The 25421-nt window shown below is 39.0% G+C and overlaps 1 protein-coding gene across 2 annotated transcripts; it reads left to right on the top strand.

The window, feature by feature from the left end:
- Positions 1 to 16400: 16400 nt before the first annotated feature.
- On the top strand, positions 16401 to 25286 carry C2H2orf66 (chromosome 2 C2orf66 homolog). 2 transcript variants are annotated; one of them, XM_077955989.1, is made up of 3 exons: positions 16401 to 20462; positions 22058 to 22256; positions 24293 to 25286. In XM_077955989.1, the coding sequence occupies exons 1-2, from the start codon at positions 20289 to 20291 to the stop codon at positions 22235 to 22237; spliced, it is 354 nt and encodes a 117-aa protein (XP_077812115.1). In that variant the 5' UTR covers positions 16401 to 20288; the 3' UTR covers positions 22238 to 22256; positions 24293 to 25286. The 2 variants fall into 2 exon arrangements, with proteins under 2 accessions (XP_077812115.1, NP_001177670.1); NM_001190741.1 differs by lacking the exon at positions 24293 to 25286 and having other exon boundaries at positions 20289 to 20462; positions 22058 to 22237.
- The last annotated feature ends 135 nt before the right edge of the window (positions 25287 to 25421 follow it).

Genomic DNA, 25421 nt, shown 5'->3' with positions numbered 1-25421 from the left:
CTCTTTTTTCACTTTTTTTCTGGAAAAGGGGGTGAAGATGAAGAAGGACGTGAAAAAAGATTGTGTGAAAAACAATTTGTGTGTGTGTGTATGTATATATACATATATATGTTAACATATGTATGGTAATTGCCGCATAACAAAAGACTACAATTTTAACTACTTAAAACAACACCCATTTGTTTGCTCACAGTTCAGTAGCTCAGAATTCCAGGCATAGCCCTAGTGTGTTCTCTGCTCAGAGTCTCACACCTCTGAAATCAATGAATTTGACCAGGCTTCTGTCCCATCTGAGGCTCATTCCGTTTGTTGTCAGAATTCACTTTCTTGTGGTCCTAGGGCTGAGGCCCCTGTTTTCTGGCTGTCAACCGGGGACTCTTGAACTCTGGTGCCATGCCCTACCACATAGCTTTTTGACATCATGGCAGTTTGCTCCTTCAAAACCAGCAAGAGAGTTTCACATTTGAATCTCTTTAACTTCCTCTGTCACTGACCTTTAGACGCAGATTTAGAGGGCTCAAGTGAATATCTTAGGTCCACTGACATAATTTCCCTTTTAGTTGATTAACTCAGTCAACCTTAATTATATCTGCAAAATCATTTGTATCGTGTAAGGTAAACAATCATATTCACAGGATTTCATCCACAGTCAAGAGGAGGGGATTATACAAGGTATACACCACAGGGTGAAAACTTTGGGGACCATTTTAGAAGTCCGCATACTACACATAACATGGAACTGAAGTCTTTTTTTCATAATTGCTATACTTAATATTCCATAGTTTTAACTCAAGGAGCTGATGAATTAAACATAAAATGTTTCAGTGAAAGAAAAGTCCCTTGATTGAATTTTAAACAGCTCTTAAGTCTCCCACCCCTAGGTTGCTAGGTTGCTTTGCACGCGCGCGCGCGCGTGTGTGTGTGAGAGAGAGAGAGAGAGAGAGGGACAGAGAGATTTTGATTTGTCTAGAAATGGATTTGCTCTGCTTGTTTGTTTTGAACAGTCAGAATTTGGATATAGCCTGAAATTAAGGAAGAGTGGACCAGTTTGCCTTGTCAAGTGAGCTGAAGCATTTTACTGTGCTTAATAGATGTAATTTCCTATTGGGTATGAGTCAAGAGTAATGACTAACTCAAACAAAATTATGTAAGTTCAAATAGACCTTTAAAAAATGCGTCCAGAAATTCTCTTTTGACTATGTTTGGAGAAAGAATTAAGTTAGATGGACTCTCTGGTTGTGCCTAAGTCACAGTATGTTGTATAAATGAAAGCTTCAGGTTTTGCAGAGCTACATGCCCATTTGAGTATTCATATTTGTAAATCATCCTTTGGGATGGAATAGTTCTGTGAGGTATGTTCATATTAACACATGCTCAACACAAGAGACAATCACCATGCTTTTTACATTTAATATTTTGCACGATTCTGATTAAGAAAGAACTTTAGAAAGTTTAGAGAGAAAAAAAAACTCAAACTAGAATGATCTAGGGATTAGAGTAGAAGATTTGATTGAAATATTAAAGACCTCCTCACTCTGCAACTACGTAAGTTCAGTAAGAAGGTGCTTGAAGAAGAAACTTTATGATTCAGCCTCTCTCTTCGTTTCCTGGCTTGCAGGAAATACAGCATTGTACATGGTAGGCAGTACAGAGATTGCTGCCTGAAGAAGGTGGTGTACAGGATTGGGGTGGAGGGGAGAAGAGGGAATTTATTTTCTGGAAAAGATTTTGACCTACTGGAGAAAAAAAGAATTTATGTTAAGAAAGGAAGTAGATTACCCTTTTTAGAAAAAGTTTGTCATATAGTTGCATTTTTGGTTAGGAATGTATAACATTTACTGCATTTTAAATTCTTTGTTCTAACAAGTTTTTTTCTCCCAGTGTTGTAGGGTTTTTTTGTTGTTGTTGTTCTGATTTGTTCTTTTTTTTTTTTTTGAGACACAATCTCCCTCTGTCACCCAGGCTGGGATGCAGTGGCACGATGATTGCTCACTACAGCCTTGACCTCCTGGGTTCAAGTGATCCAACCTCCCCAGTAGCTGGACTTCTAAAATTTTTTGTAGAGAAAAGGTCCTCCTGTGTTGCCCAGGCTCAATTGTTTTGTTTTGTTTTTGAGACAGAGTCTCACTCTGTTGCCCAGGCTGGAGTGCAGTGGTGCGATCTCTGCTCACTGCAACCTCTGCCTCCCGGGTTCAAGTGATTCTCCTGCCTCAGCCTCCTGAGTAGCTGGGACTACAGGTGGCCACCTCCACGCTGGCTAATTTGTTGTATTTTTAGTAGAGATGGGGTTTCACCGTGTTAACCAGGATGGTCTCGATCTCCTGAACTCGTGATCTGCCCACCTTGGTCTCCCAAAGTGTTGGGATTACAGGTGTGAGCTACTGCGCCCAGCCTCAATTGTTTTATTGTGATAAAATACACATAACATAAAATTTATCACCTTAACCATTTTAAAGTATATAGTTCAGTGGTATTAAATTCACAGTGTTGTGCAGCCACCACCACCATCCATCTGCATAACTCTTTTTTTTTTCTCTGAAAACTACAACTATCTCCATTAAACAAGAACTCCTCATTCCCCTCTCTCCTGATTGCCTGGCAGCTATCATTCTCATTTCTATTTCTGTGATATTAATGTAAAAATCTTTCATTACATTAATAAATTACAAATCTATAGAATACCATAAAGGTAAATGTGTTTTTTGAAAATCATCTAAGACTTTTTTGATTGCAAACTCTTATTGTTAAAAAAGTTTAAATGTTCCCTCATAAACATACTACTACAATACTAATATGTAAATAAAAAATTTTAGAAGGTCGTGATGAAGATAATATATTTTTAAGTATTTTGCTAATTATAATAGTGCCATGATCAACAGCTGATATCTCAAGACACAAAAATATATTAAGGGCAATAGTGGATGTCATTGATTTTTCAAATAATCTTGATAATTTTTAATGGGGAGGGGTGACATTACCAGATCTGATTAAATTATAATGTTTGATTCCTAATGAAGATGGCAAAGGAGTAGAAGTGCCAGTGCTTATTATTTTATTTTGTTGGTTTGTGCTTCCATTACTGGTATTATATTCAACCTGTGGTTTCTTGGGAAGAGTGTTTTTAAGCTGTTTATTCATTTGTGGTAGTTATGCTGGTTAGAACTAAATAACATAATAAATATTTAATAATATAATACATGAATCATATACTGCATCACATTATTCTTAAAGTTAACAAGCCCATGAACAAATTAGGGGCCCTGTCTTCCTGTATGCTGTAGAATTCTTACTGTTCAGGGTATCTCCCACGCATTGTGCACAGCCATCTGTGATAATGTCTGAATGTGTGAGAGCATTAGTGTCAATCCATTTATAAATTGTTGGTAACTTCATTTGTTAGATTAAAAACATGAAAGTGAATTATGTCTTCCTCCTACATCCCGATGTGTTGTCTTGCACACCACTTAGAATGTACACACCCTCCTTTGGAGAAACTTAGTTTAGGATATATCTTGTAACCTTTTGAGATTGTCTCCCCCTCCAACAGCTTTACTGAGATACTATCGACAAGTAAAAAATACACAGTTTTAAGCTGTAAAATATGATGTTTTAATGTATATATACACTGTGAGATGATTACCACAATCAAGCTAATTAGCATATGCAAGGTAATATCCAGTTACCTTGTGTGTGTGTGGTGAGCTGACACGGTGAAACCCCGTCTCTACTTTAAAAATACAAAAAAAAAAAACTAGCCGGGCGAGGTGGCGGCGCCTGTAGTCCCAGCTACTCGGGAGGCTGAGGCAGGAGAATGGCGTGAACCCGGGAGGCGGAGCTTGCAGTGAGCTGAGATCCGGCCACTGCACTCCAGCCTGGGCGGCAGAGCGAGACTCCGTTTCAAAAAAAAAAAAAAAAAAAAAGATCTACTTTCTTAGCAAATTTCAAGTGTGCAATATAGTATTATTAACTATACTCATTCTAACATGTGAGGTGTTATCTCATTGTGGTTTTGATTTGCATTTTCCTGATTATTAGTGATGTTGATCATTTTTTCATATACCTGTTGGCCATGTGTATGTCTTTTTTTTGAGAAATATCCATTGAAGTCCTTTACTTTTTTTTTTTTTTTTTGAGACAGAGTCTCACTCTGTTGCCCAGGCTGGAGTTCTGTGGCTCACTACAACCTCCCCATCCCAGGTTCGAGCACTTCTTTTGCCTCAGCCTCCTGAGTAGCTGAGACTACAGGCACATGCCACCATGCCCGGCTAATTTTTGTATTTTTAGTAGAGGCTTGGTTTCACTGTGTTAGCCAGGTTAGTTTTGAACTCCTGACCTCCGGTGATCCACCTGCCTCAGCCTCCCAAAGTGCTGGGATTACAGATGTGAGCCGCTGCGCTCGGCCCCTTTATCCATATTTTAATGAGGTTATTTTCTTGCTATTGAGTTGCTTGGATTCCTTGTATATTTTGGATATAACTCCTTATCAGGTCTATGAAAATACATTCTCCCATTCTGTAGGTTGTCTCTTCACTTTGTTGATTGTTTCTTTTGCGTGCAGAAGTGAGGCTGCCTTTATATCTATGTATAGTGATACAAAGTGAAGCTTCTAATATCTGTATATACTTACATTATCCTGAAAGCAAAAATGAGGTTTCCGGATCAGAACCTGGCTATTATTACTTAACGATAGCAAAGGGTATGGAGAGCAAGTGTTATGAATCTCCATTGTGTTCTTTCTTTGTCTTGTTGCTGGACCTTACAGTTTTAAATTTTTAAAAGTTTATTGTTCCAGTGAGACTGTATAGTGCAGTCAGATATTTAAGTACCAAATATAACTAACTGAAAACCTTAATCAGAAATATATGCTATAATTCAACTTTGAAGAAAACAAAAAACAAATCAGAAAAAAACTAAAAGAGGTAAGCAGTTTCTTTTCATAAAATCTTCCAGACGGTATTTTGGGGTTTGTACACTTCCTTTTCATGTATACTTTGTCCTTTCAGCAGATGGATTGAGCACCTGTCACAACAAAATCTGTGCCAGACACATTCACATTCAGCTTATCATTTCATTCTCAAAAAGAGAGAGAAAGAGAGAGAGAAAACCCTTATAAGGAGGATTATTATCCCCATACCATAAGAAAGGATGTAGGCTCAGAGAAATTAAGTCATTTGCCTATAGTAGAATTCAAGCCAGGTTGCCTAAGAAAGGGTGTTCTTAAATGAAGACCTGAAATATGTAATTATATTAGTTCACTTCCTACACTGTCAAAATCTTTTCTGACCATACTAGTTGTTACTCTTAACTTGAAAAAAAATTGTTTCTAATTATATATCCACAACCTTCCTTGTTACCCTTTAGATATTTCAGCCAACTCTGTGACTTCAATGTTATATTCTTGGTGGATGATTCACCAAGTCAGACAGATTTGCTTCCTCAGTTCCATATCTAAGTATCTCTGAGTCAATGGCAGTACATTTTGCCTGAGTCTGTGTCTTCATTGATAAATTGTAGCTAGTAATATCCATCTTACAAAATTTGGATGAGGATTAAATGAGATAATGTACCGGACCCATAGTAGGTTCTCAAGAAAGATACGTGCGTTCTTTCCAGCCCTCTAAACCAGTCTTCACCGAACTAGACAAACTAAGTTTCAAATTACTGTTGAAATTTAACATAATAATTTCTTTCTTTGGTTTGGTTTTCTTGTTTTGTTTGAGACAGAGTATCACTTTGTCATAAGGCTGGAGTGCAGTGGCGTGATCTCGGCTCACTGCAGCCTCTACCTCCCAGGTTCAAGTGATCCTCCTGCCTCAGTCCCCACCAAATAGCTGGAATTATGGGCATGCACCCCCACACCTGACTAATTTTTGTGTTTTTTTGCGGAGATGGGATTTGGCCATGTTGCCCAAGCTGGTCTTGAACTCCTGAGCTCAAGCCATCCACCTGCCTCAGCCTCCCAAAGTGCTAGGATTACAGACATGAGACACTATGCTCAGCCCCTAGTAATTTCTTCCCCGCCCTAATCAGCAGCTCTTTTTAGTTTCCAAATTTCTATTAAATCCTCTCAATTACACAAGTTTAAAATCTATTTAACATTCATTTTGACAACTTCTTACTTGCCTACTACTTCTACATAGTTGTTAAGCCTTAAAGAGTCTAGCTCTTTAGGGTCACCCTTTCTGGCTCCCACCCTAGTTTAGACCATCATTACTATTATTCCAAATTTTATAGCAGCTTCATAAATCGTCTCCCTTCTTTGCTCACTCACTTCCCTTCTGTCCTGCATTTTATAATCCCATTAGTTGTTTTTTTTTAAGAAGTTTATTTAAACAACAAGATGCTTGACTTGAAGGGAAAACTATCTAGGATTCTTTTGTTTTAGGGTAATTTATCCCTACCGAAAGACAGATTGCCCTACATGTAACAGCTACATACAAAAAAGTTATAAAATTGTCCTTGGTTTTACAGTGATAAATGAAAAACATTAACATTCTCCAATTGTACAAGGTATGCAAGGATTTTGTTGTTGTTGTTAAAACAGAGCAAAATAACTTACTGGAATATAAAGATAAGAGCTGAATGAGCATGCCACTAATGGAGAAAGGGGGTGTTTTCACAGAATCAGTATTTTTCCCCATCCTGTCTCCACTTGATGTCAATCAAAACATACCATTGGCGTTTAGTTGAAAAAAAAATGCAAAATGCTTGTGCACATAGACCAGTTACTTTATGTACAATAAAGGAATGAGGAAGGGGGAAATGAAAGAACAGACAAAACTACACGGTAGTAGTCAGGATGTGATGGAACCAAATTGCAGTTTTCTAGTTGAGAATGTAATCTTGGTCTTTAAAGAACAAAGTTCTGGAGTAAAGAAGCAGGTTCTGAGATTTCTCATGTATTTTTCCAGAGCCAGACTTACAGAATGCACTTTTGAAGGGGGAGTATAAATGTTTGCTATTTATTCTATTTTGTTTAAAATAATTGGATAACATTTTATGTACTTACAGTGCTCTCAGCATGCTAGGAATGAACTATCATTTTGGAAGTGGGGTACTATTTTTGTTTTTGTTCTTTGTTAATTTTTTTCTCCCCTTAGGATAAAAGCTCACTGGTTATGACCAGGCACAATGGCTCATGCCTGTCATCCCAGCACTTTGGGAGGCAAGTGGATTTTGAGGTCAGGAGATTGAGACCATCCTGGCCAACATGGTGAAACCCCATCTCTACTAAAAATACAAAAATTAACTGGGCTTGGTGGCACATGCCTGTAGTCCCAGTTACTCGGGAGGCTGAGGCAGGAGAATCGCTTGAACCTGGGAGCGGAGGTTGCAGTGAGCCAAAATCATGCCACTGTACTCCAGCCTGGCAACAGAGCAAGACTCTGTCTCCAAAAAAAAAAAAAAAAAAAAAGCTCACTGGTTCTATTTCAGAGCTCACAACTGATGAATACCACTAAAAGAAAATCATTTCCCCAATTATGTCCCAAAATATCCAAAGAATTACCCATCTGAATTGTCCTTATTTTTTTCTCTTCTTGAAAACTACTCCTTTTATCATACAAAATATGTACTTGGAAATTTAAGTTATATTTTAAGAATGGTATTTCTTTCAAATACTTACATAACTTTATTAATAAGCTAAAATGTGGTTCACTACAAAATTATGTGACTCATGGATAGGGTCTTATCTAGTTTAATATTCTGACGTGGCCCCTTTTCTCATCCCTTTTGTATCAAAAAGATATTCAATTATAGCTTTACTTACGTAAAATCTCAGGTTCATAATAGATATTTCAATCCAAATCCATTTTGTATTGTGATCTGGATGACAGAAGAAGCTCAGCCTTCCTCAAAAGGGAATAAAAAATGTGAATCCAGGATCTAGGTCTACTGTAGCTTAGTCTGTTTAGTAGAACCTAAAGCAGTTGTGGTGAGTCATGAGTCTTTCTCCATGATTGGCCTGATGTCTCAACATCCCCTGTATTCTTTTCCTTTGGCTGCTGTAACAAATTACCAAAAACTGGATGGCTTAAAACAACAGAAATATATTTTCTAACAGTTCTGAAGGCCAGAAAGTCTGAATTCAGTACCTCTGAGCCAAAATCCAGGCATGGGCAGGGCCACACCGCCACCTCTGGACACCATATGGAAGGACTTGTTCCCTTTCTCTTCCAGCTTCTATTGGCTGCTGGCATTCCTTGGCCTGTGGCCACATCACGCCAGCCCTCAAAGCCAGCATTGTCAAATCTCTCTCTGCTCTGTGCTCACATTGCCTTTCCCAATGTGTGCCTGTGAAATCTCCCCCTGCCTCTCTTAAATAAAGACAAGCGATCAAACTGATTGCTTTGAGGGCATACCCTGATAAATCAGGATAGTCTCTTCTCAAGAGCCTTAACTTAATCACATGTACAAAGACCTTTCTTCCAAATAAGGTGACATTTACAAGCATTAGGGCTTAATGTCTTTGGGGTGGGCATTTTCACCCTACCATATCTTCTAAGGCCTCATACTACTTTGGGCCATATAGATCTTAGGAGGCTGAAATCCTCAGAGAGAATTTAAGGTTTAAATCTGCACTGCCAGGTTTGCTGCAACCCAGGATCATCTCAGAATCCTTTCACAGAATTCTTATTCATAAGTATGTCTTAACCCTAAACTCCTAAGAAAACACATCTAGATTTATACTAAGTAACACGCTAGGAACTCAGTCTTGAAAACTCAGTCTCTCTTATAACCTCCACTTCCAATGTATAAATTGAGAAGAGTATGGTCTATACATTGGGTTGTGAAAATTAACAATGATAAGTGACAAAGCAGAGGCCCTGACACATAGTATGTATTCAATAAATACCATGCTTATTATCCTACATCAGAAGGGCAAGCCATCCTTAAAGTTTGCTAGTAAGCCAGAAATCTAAATAATCAGTTAAAAAGAACAAAGGGAGAGGAGAGGAATCCCAAGGTGCCCTTCATGGATGACTAATGGGAGATATCTCCTATGACCCATGGGCCTTTAGGCTCCTGGATAGCTTCAGGGCAGGATGCACCAAATAGGGCCCGAAGTTTCCATATCCTTGGAGGGGAAAAATAAATAAATAAATAAATAAATAAATAAATAAGAACTGCTTTGCTTCTGAAAGGAGGGGAGAAAGCTGTACTAATAATAATTATTCTGGATGGTTCTAATGTCCTTTAACTCCTTTAGCAGGCCCATGTTGTGATCTGGGGACTACCATATTTAATATGGATTATTTCTTATTGACTGGGCTTCCCCATCTGAGTTAGCTCAGGACTTGGACAAAACAGCTCTGCCCCACCCCCTCAAATCCAGAACAATTAAAATAGAAAAGTGTGTGTGGTCATGAATACGCCACAGTTTCCCCAGTCTCTATTGGTTTGTGTGCAAGAGATAGATCAAATATTAACTTACACTTTACTGATCTATTGACTATTTAAGTAAAATTGACAAATATTGGCCAACTACAATTATCTCTCCCCTCCTTATTAAAATATGACATTATGTAAATCTCTGGTGAATGATACAAAATAGAAATGTGACAAGGCTGAAATAACATAAGAATCTAAGTTCAAATTTTACCTACAGAATTTTTAATTCCATAAACATTTGTGATATAACTACACTGTGCCAGGCATTATACCAACCTCTGAAGACAAGACCAAGCTCTGAAGAATCAATAATAAAAAAGACATGGTGCCTCCTTCAAGAGAGCACCTTGCGTACCATGAGCCAAGTGGTAACAAATGCAGTCATCCTGATTGTCTTAGTTTGGGCTGCTCTAACAAAGTACCATAGACTGGGTGGCTTGTGAACAACAGACATTTATTTCTCACAGTTCTGGAGACTGGAAGTCTAAGATCAGGGTGCCAGCACAGATTGGGTTCTGGCAAAGCCATCTTCTGGATTGCAGACTGTCATCTTCTCCTTGTATCCTTACATGGCAGAAAAAGGGCAAGAGAGTTCTTTGAGGTCTTTTTTCTTCTTCTTCTTCTTCTTTTTTTTTTTGGTGGGGGAGACGGAGTCTCGCTCTGTCGCCCAGGCTACAGTGCAGTGGCGCGATCTCGGCTCACTGCAAGCTCCGCTTCCCAGGTTCACGCCATTCTCCTGCCTCAGCCTCCTGAGTAGCTGGGACTACAGGTGCCCGCCACTATGCCCAGCTAATTTTTTGTATTTTTTAGTAGAGACGCGGTGTCACCATGTTAGCCAGGATAGTCTCGATCTCCTGACCTCATGATCCACCCGCCTCGGCCTCCCAAAGTGCTGGGATTACAGGCGTGAGCCACTGCGCCCGGCCTGAGGTCTTTTTTAGAAGGGCACTAATCCCATTCATCAGGGCTCTATGCTCATGAACCAATCACCTCCCAGAGACTCCACCTCCTAATAGGATCACATCAAGGGGTAGGTTTTCAAGATATGAATTTGGGGTTGGGGGGACACAATCATTCGGTCAATTACATTAATTTCACCTGGCAAGAACTGTTGAAATGACTCAGTGGTTTCTTTTTCACAAAAGAAGTGATATTTGATCTGAGCTTTGAAGAACAGAGAGAAGTTATGAGGGCATACAAGGGTTGGAGAAGGTATTCCAGACAGCAGCAACAGCAATTTCAAAGGCACTCAGGCATAAGTGCAATGGTGGTCACTGGAGGTCAAGTGGCTGGAATGGTAGGACTGGGTCATATTAAGAGCATTTACATCATAATCAAGAGTTTAGACTTTATTTTATGGACATCCAGATACCATGAGAAGGGGATGTGATGCATGTGAGCTTTACCTCAGCAGTGAGACCTTGTCTGCCCTCAGGCTCTCTGCTACAAAAGCAGCCTGCCTGCCAAAGACCTGTTTGCAAAACTGTAAGCAATGATTCCACCTTCTATATTTTAGGGAAAATATTTTACTCCTCTGATAACTTTGGAGATATCAGTAGGGGCTGATGAGAGAAGGGGTTGGGAACCTAGTTCTCAGTTCAGTTTATGTCTCAGTCGGTGTGTAAATCCGGATGTCTAGTTTTTCACTGTGTTTCTCCCAGCTGGCTTTCACTCAAGCATGATTATCATGATTTTTGTCCTCTGTTGACTCTACTCCTCCATCTTAGCTGTAGGAGAAATGGCTTGTACTTAGGGCAGGATTTAAAGGGATGCGCTGGCTGGCTCTCTCTTACTGGCCCAAATTGTGGCATTTGTGCTCTGGAAAGGCTGGTGGCTGTGAGGAAGACAGACCAGGGGCAGGAGACAGGGAGGCTGTTGCCCAAGTCCCAGAAATTGATCATGAACACCTGATGGAAGCAGCAGCTGTGAGGTCAGCCTGGACTTGAGAGCCAGTGCTCTCCAGGAAGCATGGCAACCCCACTTGGCCTGGGGCCTCCTTTCTCTACAGGCTCAGGCTTCCAGAATTGCCTCACATGCTGGAGGAAGCATGGCCAGCCTACTTGGCACAGGGCCTCCTTCCTCTGTGGTCTCAGGTGTTGCAGGAAGTCAGGGACCCCGAATGGAGGGACTGGCTGGAGCCACGGCAGAGAAACATAAATTGTGAAGATTTCATGGACATTTACCAGTTCCCAAATAATACTTTCATAATTTCTTATGCCTGTCTTACTTTAATCTCTTCATCCTGTTATCTTCGTAAGCTGAGGATGTACATCACCTCAGGACCACTGTGATAATTGTGTTAACTGTACAAATTGATTGTAAAACATGTGTGTTTGAACAATATGAAATCAGTGCACCTTGGAAAAGAACAGAATAACTGCGATTTTAGGGAAAAAGGGAAGACAACCATAAGATCTGACTGCCTGTGGGGTCAGGCAAAAAGAGCCATATTTTTCTTTTTGCAGAGAGCCTATAAACAGACGTGCAAGTAGGGAAGATATAGCTAAATTATTTTCCTAGCACGGATTAATACTCTGGGAAAGGAATGCATTCCTGAGGGGAGGTCTATAAATGGCTGCTCTGGGAGTGTCTGTCTTATGCGGTTGACATAAGGACTGAAATATGCCCTGGTCTCCTGCAGAACCCTCAGGCTTACTAGGGTAGGGAAAAACCCCACCCTGGTAAATTTGAAGTCAGACCAGTTCTCTGCTCTCCAACCCTGTTTTCTGTTGTTTAGATGTTTATCAAGACAATACATGCACCGCTGAACATAGACCCTTGTCAGTAATTCTGCTTTTGCCCTTCGCCTTGTGATCTTTGCTGGACCCTTATCAGGAGTTTCTGATTTCACCCTTGTCCTGTTTCCTTGGAAGCATGTGATCTTTGTTCTCCTTTTTGCCCTTTGAAGCATGTGATCTTTGTGACCTACTCCCTGTTCTTGCACCCCCTCACCTTTTGAAATCCTTAATAAAACTTGCTGGCTTTAAGGCTCAGGTGGTCATCACGGTCCTACCAATATGTGATGTCATCCGTGGTGGCTCAACTGTAAAATTCCTTTCTTTGTACTCTTTCTCTTTATTTCTCAGCCGGCCGACACTTACGGAAAATAGAAGAAACCTATGTTGAAATATTGGGGGCAGGTTCCCACAATACTCAGGCTTTTGGAATTGGCACACACTTTGGCCCTATTAGGTGAAAACAGCTGTAACATATTTTAAACAGAGGAAAATCTTTTATCCTTTTTAATATACCCCTCTAACATTTTTTTCCAACTTTTATTTTAGATTCAGGGGGTACATATGCTGGTTTGTTACCTGGGTATATTACATGATGCAGAGTTTGGGATATGAATGATCCCATCACTGAGGTACTGAGCATAGTACCCGGCAGTTAGTTTTTCAACCCCTGCCTTCCTCCCTCTCTCCTTCCCTCTAATAGTCCCCAGTTTCTATTACTGCCATCTTTACTTTGCCATTTTTTAAAAAACAAAACTGATGATAGCAAAGAACTTAACAGATTTCTCCATAGTGAATAAATACAGAATTCTGAGGGTCAACTTTATACTTACACTTAGTATAGATGCTGCTGAAAAGGACAAATGGTTCATCCTACTGTGGAAGTTTTTGAGAATGTCATGTGTGTTTTTAACCAACTTTGTTTGACTCTCAGCTCCTATACCAATGGGGGAGGAGGGAAATTCAACTTCAATAGTTTCTGTGCCATCCCTCACCTCCTCTGGGTCTCATAGAATCTGGAAGATTTTTGTGCCCCCAGAATATGAGGGGTGAGCCCCTACTCTCCTGTCCATCATATTCAGTATGGCTCCCTTGACCCACAGCTCTTTGCTTCTGTTCTGTGTATCACAAGAGGTTTATTTCTTCCTCCTTCTCTTTATTCCACCTTCAAACTGAAATCTGTCTGCTGCCACACACAAAAAAAGCAGTTATTGCTATGAGCAGAAAGCTGCCTAGCCTGCTCTATTAATCATATGAGCAAACTTTCCCTTATTTTTGAAGTCCTCATCATCACTGAGGAGGCACTCTATAAATAATAATTTTCCTATTCACTTAGGCCAAGGGTAAGAAAAAAGAGATTAAATTTTTATGTCCCTGTTCATGACACAGCTAACAAGCTGTATCAGCTCTGGTTTTTTTTTTTTTCTTAATAGAGACAAGAAGGGTTTGAAAAGGTTATATAGTCCAATAAATGGTTTAAAGATTCCTCCCTACCTTCTTTATTTAGTATGCTTTCCCCACAATTACCCTGTGTTTGCATTTATATTATACTTCAATTTGTAATTCAATCAACACATATTTGGATTTCTTTCATGTGTGTGGTTCTGTGCTGAGTACTCTATTTTCTTTACAAATTCCACCTGAGAAATGCTAGCAAAGAATTTCATTCAAATGCCTCTGGGTGCAGAAGCACCTTTTCGCCTGCTACCACACTCTTTTGTCCCAACTGCTACTTTTACAAACGCACTACTTAATGAAGAGGCTAAATGAGATGATTTGGACCAGAAACTAATGGTTTGAGAACCTGAAATATTGTGGGGTATTTTTTTTTTCTCTCTCTCTCTCTCTCGATTGAACCTATTAACCAAATAATTATAAAATATCTACCTTCCCAGCACTTTGGGAGGCCGAGACGGGCGGATCACGAGGCCAGGAGATCGAGACCATCCTGGCTAACACAGTGAAACCCCGTCTCTACTAAAAAAAATACAAAAAACGAGCCGGGCGAGGTGGCGGGCGCCTGTAGTCCCAGCTACTCGGGAGGCTGAGGCAGGAGAATGACGTAAACCCGGGAGGCGGAGCTTGCAGTGAGCTAAGATCCGGCCACTGTACTCCAGCCCAGGCGACAGAGTGAGACTCCGTCTCAAAAAAAAAAAAAAAAAAAAAAAAAAACTACTTAGTGCTGTGTTGATACATTTTGAAGGAAATGTCATAATCAACGTTATCAATGGTACCTTCTGCTCTTTAAAAAAGAAGTTTAAAATTAAGAAAGTGGCCAGGCATGGTGGCTCATGCATGAAATCCCAGAACGTTGGGAGGCTTAGGCAGGAGAATGACTTGAGGCCAGGAGTTTGAGACCAGCCTGGGCAACATAGTGAGACATGGTTCTACAAAAAAAGAAAAAAAAAAAAAAAAAGAGAGCCAGCCATGGTGATGTGTGCCTGTAGGCCTAGCTACTCAGGAGGCTAGGGTGGAAGGATCACTTGAGCCTAGGAGGATGCAGTGAGCTATGATTGTACCACTGTACTCCAGCCTGGGTGACAGAGTATGACCCTGTCTCTTAAAAAAGAAACAAAGGAATTAATTTTTTTAACTTAAACATATAGTTCTATGTTCTATCAAGGAAACTCCAGTGTTAAGGAACAAGACTATAGTATGTATGTTACCTTTGGTTCATTGGTTCCTTTGAGAAACTTTAAATATGTCTTAAAAATGTAAGAAGCTCTTAAAAGAACAAATGAGCTATGTTTTTATACAAATGGAACTATCAATTATTTGTAGATAAATGGCTATGAAAATCTGTTCTAATTTATTCAGGCAGTGTTTCCTGTTTTAAAAATGCTTGCATATTGGGCTCAACATTAGGCACTGGGAATATGAGGGTGGGCACTGTCTAAGGAGTTTATAGTGTCGTGACTTTTTGCTATAATATCAGTAAAAAAATTTTTTTATTTGTTTTTGATTATAAGTTCTGGGGTACATGTGCAGAACATGCAGGTTTGTTACAAAGCATACAGTGCCATGGTGGTTTGCTGCACTCATCAACCCGTCATCTACATTAGGTATTTCTCCTAGTACTATCCTTCCCCCAGCTCCTCAACCCCCAATAGGCCCTGGTGTGTGACGTTCCCCTCCCTGTGTCCATGTGTTCTCATTGTTCAGTTCCCACTTATGAGTGAGAACATGCAGTGTCTGGCTTTCTGTTCCTGTGTTAGTTTGCTGAGAATGATGGTTTCCAGTTTCATCCACGTCCCTCCAAATCCATGTCTTTTTTCATGGCTGCATAGTATTCCATGGTGTATATGTGCCACATTTTCTTTATCCAGTCTATCATTGAAGGGCATTTGGGTTGGTTCCAAGTCTTTGCTGTTGTGAACAGTGCCACAATAAACATATGTATGCATGTGTCTTTATAGTAGAATGACTTATAATCCTTTGGGTATATACCCAGTAATGGGATTGCTGGATCAAATGATATTTCTAGTTCTAGATCCTTGAGGAATCACCCCACTGTCTGCCATAATGGTTGAACTAATTCACACTCTCACCAACAGTGTAAAAGCGTTCCTATTTCTCCACATCCTCTCCAGCATATGTTGTTTCCTGACTTTTTAATGATTGCCATTCTAACTGGGGTGAGATGGTATCTCATTGTGGTCTTGATTTGCATTTCTCTAGTGACCAGTGATGATGAGCTTTTTTTCATGTTTGTTGGCCGCATAAATGTCTTCTTTTGAGAAGTGTCTGTTCATATCCTTCGCCACTTTTTGATGGGGTTGTTTGCTTTTTTCTTCTAAATTTGTTTAAGTTCTTTGTAGATTCTGGCTATTAGCCCTTTGTCAGATGGATAGATTGCAAAAATTTTCTGTCATTCTGTAGGTTGCCTGTTCACTCTGATGATAGTTTCTTTTCCTGTGCAGAAGCTCTTTAGTTTAATTAGATCCCATTTGCTAATTTTGGCTTTTGTTGCCATTGCTTTTGGTGTTTTAGTTCTGAAGTCTTTGCCCATGCCTGTGTCCTGAATGGTATTGCCTAGATTTTCTTCTAGGGTTTTTATGGTTTTAGGTCTTATGTTTAAGTCTTTAATCCATCTTGAGTTAATTTTCGTATAAGGTGTAAGGAAAGGATCCAGTTTCAGCTTTCTGCATTTGGCTAGTCAGTTTTCCCAACATCATTTATTAAATAGGGAGTCCTTTCCCCATTGCTTGTTTTTGTCAGGTTGGTCAAAGATCAGATGGTTGTAGATGTATGCTGTTATTTCTGAGGCCTCTGTTCTGTTCCATTGGTCTACATATTTGCTTTGGTACCAGTACCATGCTGTTTTGGTTAATGTAGCCTTGTAGTATAGTTTGAAGTCAGGTAGCATGATGCCTTCCGCTTTGTTCTTTGTTTTTTTGTTTGTTTGTTTGTTTGTTTCCTTCTTCTTTTTTGTTGTATTTTTCGCTATGTGGGCTCTTTTTTTTGTTCCATATGAAATTTAAAGTAGTCGTTTTCAGTTCTGTGAAGAAAGTCAATGGTAGCTTGATGGGAATCGCATTGATTCTATAAATTACTTTGGGAAGTATGGCCATTTTCACAATATTGATTCTTCCTATCCATGAGCATGGAATGTTTTTCCATTTGTTTGTGTCATCTCTTATTTCCTTGAGCAATGGTTGGCAGTTCTTCATGAAGAGGTCCTTCACATCCCTTATAAGTTGTATTCCAAAGTATTTTATTCTCTTTCTAGCAGTTGTGAATGGGAGTTCACTCATGATTTGGCTCTCTGTTTGTCTGTTATAGGTGTGTAGGAATGCTTGTGATTTTTGCACATTGATTTTTGTACATTGATTTTTGTATCCTGAGACTTTGCTGAAGTTGCTTATCAGCTTAAGGAGATTTTGGGCTGAGACGTTGGGGTTTTCTAAATATACAATCATGTCATCTGCAAACAGAGACAATTAGACTTCCTCTTTTCCTAATTGAATACCCTTTATTTCTTTCTCTTGCCTGATTGCCCTGGCCAGAACTTCCAATACTATGTTGAATAGGAGTGGTGAGAGAGGGCATCCTTGTCTAGTGCCGGTTTTCAAAGGGAATGCTTCCAGTTTTTGCCCATTCAGTATGTTATTGACTGTGGGTTTGTCATCAATAGCTCTTATTATTTTGAGATATGTTCCATCAATACCTGGTTTATTGAGAGTTTTTAGCATGACGGGCTGTTGAATTTTGTCGAAGGCCTTTTCTGCATCTATTGAGACAAATCATGTTGTGGTTTTTGTCATTGGTTCTGTTTATGTGATGGATTACATTTATTGATTTGTATATGTTGAACCTCAGTAAAAATTTAATGTTTCAATATTATTAGATACTTTAACTTTAAAGTCCTAGGGTTTTAAAGAGAGTGATGTAATAAAATTCCGGGGTGTTCATTTACTCACCTAATCACTGACATTTAAACAAACAAGCCTCTAACATTTTAACAACTACAACACCTTTCCTTGACTCTACTTCTCACTCTAGTAACTACCTTCTTTCTTTTCATAGCTGCGTTTCTAAGAGCTTGCTATACTCAATCTTTTTGCTCTATATCCACTCCTTTCTAATATAACTTTCTACCAAAACAGTTCAAATGCTCCATAGACCCATTTTATCCAGTGTGTCCCTTCTTGAAACACTTTCTTCTCTTGCTTCCATACTTTACTGATTTTCTCTCAACTCCAGGATCTCTTTTGTAGATTCCTGTATGTTGCTGTTACATGTTAACATTTCTCAAAGCTCAAGTTTGTGGCCTCCTTTTTTCCTCATATTCTAACCTTTACCGACGTAATCTCATTCACTTCTATACCAACAACTCCCAAATTTGCATTTCCTTCCCAGATTTCTCCTTTGAACTCCAGAGTATTGCATACTCTCCATCCCCATGAGGAAATCTCAAAGCCTCCTCTAACTCAACACATTTCAAATGGAATGATGATCTTCACTCCTCCATGCCTGGGTTTGATATCTTGGTGAATGGCACTGTAACCCACTCACCTGCATAACACACAGACCTAGCAATTGGTTTTGAAACTCCCGTCTCCTTAGCCCCCCACCCCATAGTATCCAGTACATTAACAATCCCTCATAAATCTCTCTCAGATCTACCTATAATCTCTGCATCTGTGCTAACACCATCCTAATCCAAGTTAACATCTTTTCCTGCCTGGACTACTGTGTAACCACCCAACTGGCTTTGTGCAGCCCCCTTTTCTAGCTCAGTCTGTCCTTCCCACTGCAACCAGAATAAATGCAAGTATTATCAAGCTGCTTAGATGCCTAAAACCCTTTTAATTAGTAAGCATTTCTTGTAGCTGAAAGATCATAATCTGACTGCCTCTCTGGCCCCATCTTGCATCAGGCTCCTCACTTGCTCCCTCTATGCCTGGTATAATTTCAGTACCTTTAATGTGTCCCATTCCTAGCACAGCTGTTCACCTTGTTTGACACGCTTCTCCCTCTGTCCTCCTCAGGTTGCCTAGGCAACTCCTATTCAATTGACTGGATGTAAGGTCATTTCATCACAGAAACCTTCCCTGGCCCTCAGACTAAGTCAAATTTCCTTTTTCTGTACTTTCATAGCACTCGCTATTTCATAAAAACGATTGTTGACTTATATGTACACATTTGGTTGTATAATGATTTGATTAATATTTATCTTGCCTACTACTCTATTTAATGAGGGCAAGGACTGTATTTATTATTCTTACCGTTTCATCCTCAAAGCCTATTGCAGTGCCTGGCACACAGTAGGCACTTTCTAAAAGTCTGCTGACTGAATAAACAGAGGAAATGCACAAATGAAGGGCAGAGGTTGTAGTAACTTGCCCAGGGTCAAGATGGCAAGGCTGAGACTATAGTTTCCAGCCCAGATCACCAGCCTTCTGAATAAATATCTTGTCCTAAATTTTGTTCTAAATCACTGGAACCAAAGCAACGTCACAACTCAAGTCCAATTTCTCGGCCTCCCGTTTTCTACAGATGGCATTTATTCAGCAATGGAATGTTGTAAGTATAGTAATTTTTCTTTTTTCCATGAAACATGTGTTATCTTCTTGCTCTATTTTGAAGGGATATTATGATAAACGATTCTACTATTTAAAACTTGTAAAGCTTCTTGGGATTCTCAGAAAAAGTACAAGATATAGGTCAAAAAGAGTAATTTTTGTCTCTCACAAAAGAATTTTCTGTTTAAAAAAATGCTGTTAACTTGAAAAAGTGGTATCTCTCAAAGAACATTCTAATAGGTGGGATCATCATCATCATATTTCTAGCTGCTATGTATATCCCTTCCCTTAAAAGTAAAAAAGGAGAAAATCACTTTGCTGTGTGGAAGTGCTTTGTGTGTTTTATAAAATCCCCATAAAATATTTAGTGGTTCAAGGAACGGCTGCCGCATTTCTAAGGCAAATAGCTTATCCCTGAAAAAGCTTGAGGATCTGACTCTCAAGAGTCTTGTGCTCTGGATGAATAAGAAATAATTATTTTTGAACTTCCTTGCTCACGTCAGTGACTTCCACCTGCACCCAATCCATTGGTTATAAGTACCCATGAATTGCCTTGCCAATTGTAGGCAGGATTACCTAGGAGGACCAGGCAAAACCAAACTCCTGGTAAGCTTTATTAGCCTTTTCTATGATGTGTCTCAGTTTCCATTTCACACCTTGGAGTGGAAGACAATCTCTACTCACACTGTTGTGGTACGTGTCTGTCTGTCTCAGATGTGTGTGTAAGGTGTATTTCTCAGCTCAGGGTATCTGAAGTAATTTCTTTCTTTCTTTCTTTCTTTTTTTTTAAGACCGCTGTCTTAAGGCTTAAAAGTAATTTAAGGTTTTGTTTTTTGTTATTATTTTAAGAATTGCAGTTTCTTTGGAGACAACAAAGTACTTTTTATTCAAAGATGAAAGAGGCATACTCAGACTTTCTATGTTATGTTCATACTTGTTTTGCTTATCACTGTATAACATTCTCATCATGATGGGCTACTTTAAGCTAATCAGTTGGATTTTGGGGTCCTCATTTAGAAGTCAATCTGGAAAAAATATGGCTGTAAAACTTATATGAACCAATATGCTATTTCTCCTTCCTTGTCTGCCTTTATAGATGTTTTCTCTTTCTCTCTCTCTTCCCTGACTATCTCTCTCAATGATCATTGACAGCTCCCCCATCCCCTCTTTCACTCAGCTTCACTCCACCATGACCAGAGCATCTCTCCTGCTACTATGTGTTGCCCTGGTGCTGCTTTGGCATGTGAATGGAGCCACACTAAGAAACAAAGACAAATGGAAGCCACTCAACAACCCCAGAAACAGAGATCTGGTAAGAACACACCTGGGGCCTGGGTTTCAGGATAGAACTAATGCCTCTTTGGATTTATGCACACAGCATTCTGTTTTCCAGAGCATAGTGGAAAGGGGGCTACCAAGGGTTGAGAAGATTCTCCAACAGGATTGGACCAGAGTTTTACTACCCTAGTGGTTGGCAACCTATTGTTTCTCTGGCCAGTTTACATTTGTTTCTGTAAAGAGAAACAAATTTATATTTAGAAACAATCTTATACACACAGAGTGCATTTCATTTGTAACTGATCTTATATACACATTGACTTTGTAGCCTTGACTTCTAATACATATACAAAACCAAGAGTGTAACAGGGAATTGCTCGTGCATAGCTTAGATTGAACTGATGATAAAACAAATTATCATGTAACTAGCAATTGCCAAGCTCAACTGCAAAAACTGAAAGTTGGCCCTGCATGGGTATCAATTTGCTGGGCATATTTTCAACATATTCTATAAAATAGAATTCAAAAGATCAGTAAACATTCTCTTTAAAAAATATGCCAAATACAATAAACATGTTGACATGACTATTTTGAAATATGGTTTTTCTAAAGTGAATGATGTGAAATATAAAAACATAGGATTAAAATAAACTGAGATAAAAGACCAGCAGGATTTGTTTTCTGGTCACAGCTGCTGACCAAAACAGGATCTGGTCCAGACAGGATAAAGTAAAAACACTGGGTGAAACCAGCAGATGGCGACAAAAGTGGTCCCGACCTGCTCTCATTGCTCATTAGGATATGATACTCCCCTTAGTGCCATGACAGTTTACAAATATCATGGCAATGACCTGGAAGCTACCACTCCTTTCCATGGCAATGACCAAAAAGTTACCACTTCTTTCCAAGAAGGCTCTAAATAACCCCCTTCTATTTGCATTAACCCATCCCTTAATTTGCATATATTCAAAAATGGATAAAAACACAGTTGCTAAGAACCTATATGTTGTCAACTCTGTGTGCACTACCTGTGAGTTAGCCTTGTTCTGGCAGGAGCAGTATCTTTCAATAAAAGATTGTTACCACAGTCAGCCTGCCCTTAAATTCTTTTCTGGGCAAAGCCAAGAACCATCCTGGGCTAAGCCCCAGTTTTGGAGTTTGCCTGTCCTGCCCATATCGAAGCAAGTAGCACTTTGCACATCTTCTGTGTTCATTTCCTAATGGAAATCTGAAAAGAAACTACGGAAGAAGGCAGTGACAGAGATGTCATCTTAAGGAAGAGGAGATACTGAGCTGCTTATTATGGAGTTCATTTTCATCTTTGACCTTAGTACTCAGATAGTTCACAATGAATCTTTCGACTGTGGTGCTGTTCCATAGTCTTCCTTCAATTTTCACTAAAAATGGTGAATTATTTTGGTTAGGGTTGAAATATCAGAAAGAAGGTACAGGGGAGGGGAGGAGAAGTATCTGAAGCATGTACTTGTATTTCTGGATTTTGATTTCCAACCTCTTGCCTCTTAGATTAGCCTTAAAGTCAATTCAGGGGAAAAACAGAGGGAAAAAAATCACCTTTATTTTTGGTGTTTCATTTATATCTGGCATTGACCATTCTCTTTCTCTCTTTAGTTTTTCAGAAGCCTTCAGGCATATTTCAAGGGCAGAGGTCTTGATCTTGGAACATTTCCAAATCCTTTCCCCACGAATGAGAATCCTAGACCTCTCTCTTTCCAATCAGAACTTACTGCTTCTGCATCTGCAGATTATGAAGAGCAGAAAAACTCCTTTCACAATTATCTCAAAGGCTGAAACTTTCTTCTGAGCTCAGGTAAAAGTTGGCCCTTTATTCGCAGGATCTGTCTAAACATACAAGTCAGCCATAAAGTAGATATTTTGAAAGTATTTATTTGAAAAAATAATTTTATTTCCTCCTAGGAATAAGTGCTCAGTTCTGCTTATACTCCTCACTGTTAAGTATTTGGATTTGGTTAAGGTATTTTACAGTCTTGTTTTAAAAAGAAATGACAGTTTTTATTTTTTAAGCATAGTTATCCAGGCAGAGACATATTAAAATCCTATTAATAGGATTATTAAATTAATAACATGGCCACACTCTTACCTGTATCTTTTTCCAGACCAAGTGATATAGCTAAGTTATGTGGAAAATCTACATAAAGACATATGTCAAATTGAGTTGTTGGATTAGATGGGAATTAAAAATTAAAAGAATGGTTCTTTGGGGGATAAAGTATTATGCATATATTTGAACTTGAACTTCCTCACCTATACAAAGAAAAGGTTGACTATTAGTAAGAATGGCATTTTTCTCATAGAAAAAACTTAAACATTTATTAAGATTTGAATTTCATTACTTTTTTTGTTGTTGTTGAGGTGGAGCCTCACTCCGTCACCCAGGCTGGAGTGCAATGGTGCGATCTTGGCTCACTGCAACCTCCGCCTCCCGGGTTCAAAGGATTCTCCTGCCTCAGCCTCCTGAGTAGCTGGGATTACAGGTGCCCGCCACCATGCCCAGATAAATTTTATTTTTTTTAAGTAGAGACGGGGTTTCACCACGTTGGCCAGGTTGATCTCGAACCCCTGACCTTGTGATCTGCCCACCTCAGCCTCCCAAAGTGCTCCCAAAGTAATTACAGGCATGAGCCAGCACACCCAGCGAATTTCGTTACTCTTATTACTTTAGCATTCCTATCAAACCAACACCTACCATTTAAAAAGAACAAATATGATTGGCCAGGCGCGGTGGCTCACGCCTGTAGTCCCAGCACTTTGGGAGGCCAAGGCAGAAGGATCACGGGGTTAGGAAATCGAGACCATCCTGGCTAACATGGTGAAACCCTGTCTGTACTAAAAACACAAAAAATTAGCTGGGCGTAGTGGGGGGTGCCTTTCGTCCCAGCTGCTCAAGAAGCTGAGGCAGGAGAATGGCGTGAACCCGGGAGGCGGAGCTTGCAGTGACTGGACATGGCGCCACTGCACTCCAGCCTGGGCTGAACAGAGCGAGACTCCGTCTCAAAAAAAAAAAAAAAAAAAAAAAAGAACAAGTATGGTGAATTCCAAGCAAATACATTATGATTTCAATCCATTAGCTTTTTGTTTAGCTGAATGATAAAGGGAATGGAATCATAATTAAAATCTTTTCCCCTTCTCCCACAAGTGTAATTTTGAAATTCTGAGGAAGCATGTCTTTCTTGTGCTTCATGGTGTTTGTGAAAGGGTTTTCATTATTAGTTCTTTTAAATGTGATGATTAAAAAATAATGATTGCTATTCTAAAAAGAACGTATAACTTACCATGTGGAATATGCCCTTGGATATTGTTCTAAAATGAGAAAATAAAATAGAAGAAACAGTAAGATGTTAATGAAGTTTTCTCTTTACTATTTTTTACACTTAGGCCTTAGGGTATCAGAGAATAGTTATTAATGGCATACTACCTCTCTTAGTAAAAGGCAGATAAATTGCTTGTAAGCCTCAGTTTGTTCATCTGTAAATTGCAGATACTAGTTTCTACCTTACAGAAAGTATCATAGAAAATATCAAATAAATACTTTCATGTGAGCATGGAATGAGGTAATAATTAAGGGCAGGAAACTGATAAAGCACCCAGTTGGTGGTATTGTAAAAGAACAGGAATTATTCACCTTTATGGAAAAAAAAAACACACACACACAAAGCTTCTGATTTGGAGTATATTTCATAATTATGAGCTCTATGTTCCTTACATCTCTGGTGAGAAAATGATGAAAAAAAGAGTTTTCATTAAAATATGTTGATTTGGGGGTCGTTGGTTTGACTGTGTAGTCTTCAGTTTCTATTTAATTATAACATTGTCTTGTTCTTTCAGGTGTCTGTAGTAAAACTACAGATGAAGCCTCTCATTAGAAAAATTCAACCACTGTTGTAGCTAAACTTTCGTGGAGTTTCTTTCCCCCTCACTTTTATTTTTCAGTTTGTAATGATTTTATTCCACATTTCCATATTTACATATAAATCGCTGGAACTATGATTTCTATGCATATTTATGGAGTGTTTTTCCTGTACAACCATAAATATTGATGTAGAGCAGTGCATGCATTTGTAGGAGTTACAAAAACATCACAAACTGAAAAAAGATTATAATCTAAATTAGATGTTTCTTTAAGCTTGTTTTTAAAACTTGTCTTTTAAGTTTATTATCTTTTATCAACCAATTTTTTTTTTAAGGGACATGCTCACTTTTAGTATAGTAAAATTCATTATATGTGATAGGGGGTTGGGTTTAAAATTTGTTTTCCTTTCCTAAAAAGAAGACGCATTCCCATGTTCCGCATACACTACTAAAAGACCTCACAGTTTTAGTTTCATAAGAAATGAGGGCAAGTGATAAACAGCCACAATTAAGTTAAAATGGAAGCAAACAACCACAACAAACATGGGATTTTAGAAGTTGTCAATGCCTCTGAAGATGCTCTTTGCCAGAATATTCAGAGGTGGACATTGTGCCACATCAAATATTCTAGCAATGCCCCAGCCCTTGCTCTCATACACAACCTCCTCAGGAAGGAAAAGTAGAAACAGGTGATTTCCTCTCTTTCCAACCAGCCCCTGCCCTCCTTACTCTAGCTCATGCTGAGTTATTCTGATTCCCATATTCACATTTGGAATAGCTGCTTTTCCTGTATCTTTATAGATAGCTGCATCATCTTCTCTATGATTCCTGCAAAAGGAATGTTGCACTAAAATGCAACATTGTCCTAACATTAGTCTGTGCATTTCAAAATAGTTTACTGTGGCTTTTTTTTTTTTTTTGGTGGGTTATTGATATTGTATATGAAGAATAAAATATTTGTGCAAGAACAGATTTTGTGTCTGGTTTAAGATGTTCTATTGTAATTAGTCGTATATGTGTCTGTTTCCCCTGAAGAGTCATGAGGTCTTTGTGAGCAGAGACCATATCTAATTCACCTTTATTTCCCCAGCAGCTAGTACGATGC

The sequence above is a fragment of the Macaca mulatta genome, chromosome 12, assembly GCF_049350105.2.
Source record: "Macaca mulatta isolate MMU2019108-1 chromosome 12, T2T-MMU8v2.0, whole genome shotgun sequence".
NCBI classification, from domain to species: domain Eukaryota; kingdom Metazoa; phylum Chordata; class Mammalia; order Primates; family Cercopithecidae; genus Macaca; species Macaca mulatta.
The sequence above is the reverse complement of the archived record's forward strand: the minus strand, read 5'-3'. Positions and strand labels throughout refer to the sequence as shown.

Bases quoted from the DNA above. Each gene is read 5' to 3' on its own strand.
- C2H2orf66 (XM_077955989.1), top strand. From the start codon at position 20,289: ATGATCATTGACAGCTCCCCCATCCCCTCTTTCACTCAGCTTCACTCC. The intron at 20,463-22,057 runs GTAAGAACACAC...TTCTCTCTTTAG, and splicing joins ACCCCAGAAACAGAGATCTG to TTTTTCAGAAGCCTTCAGGC.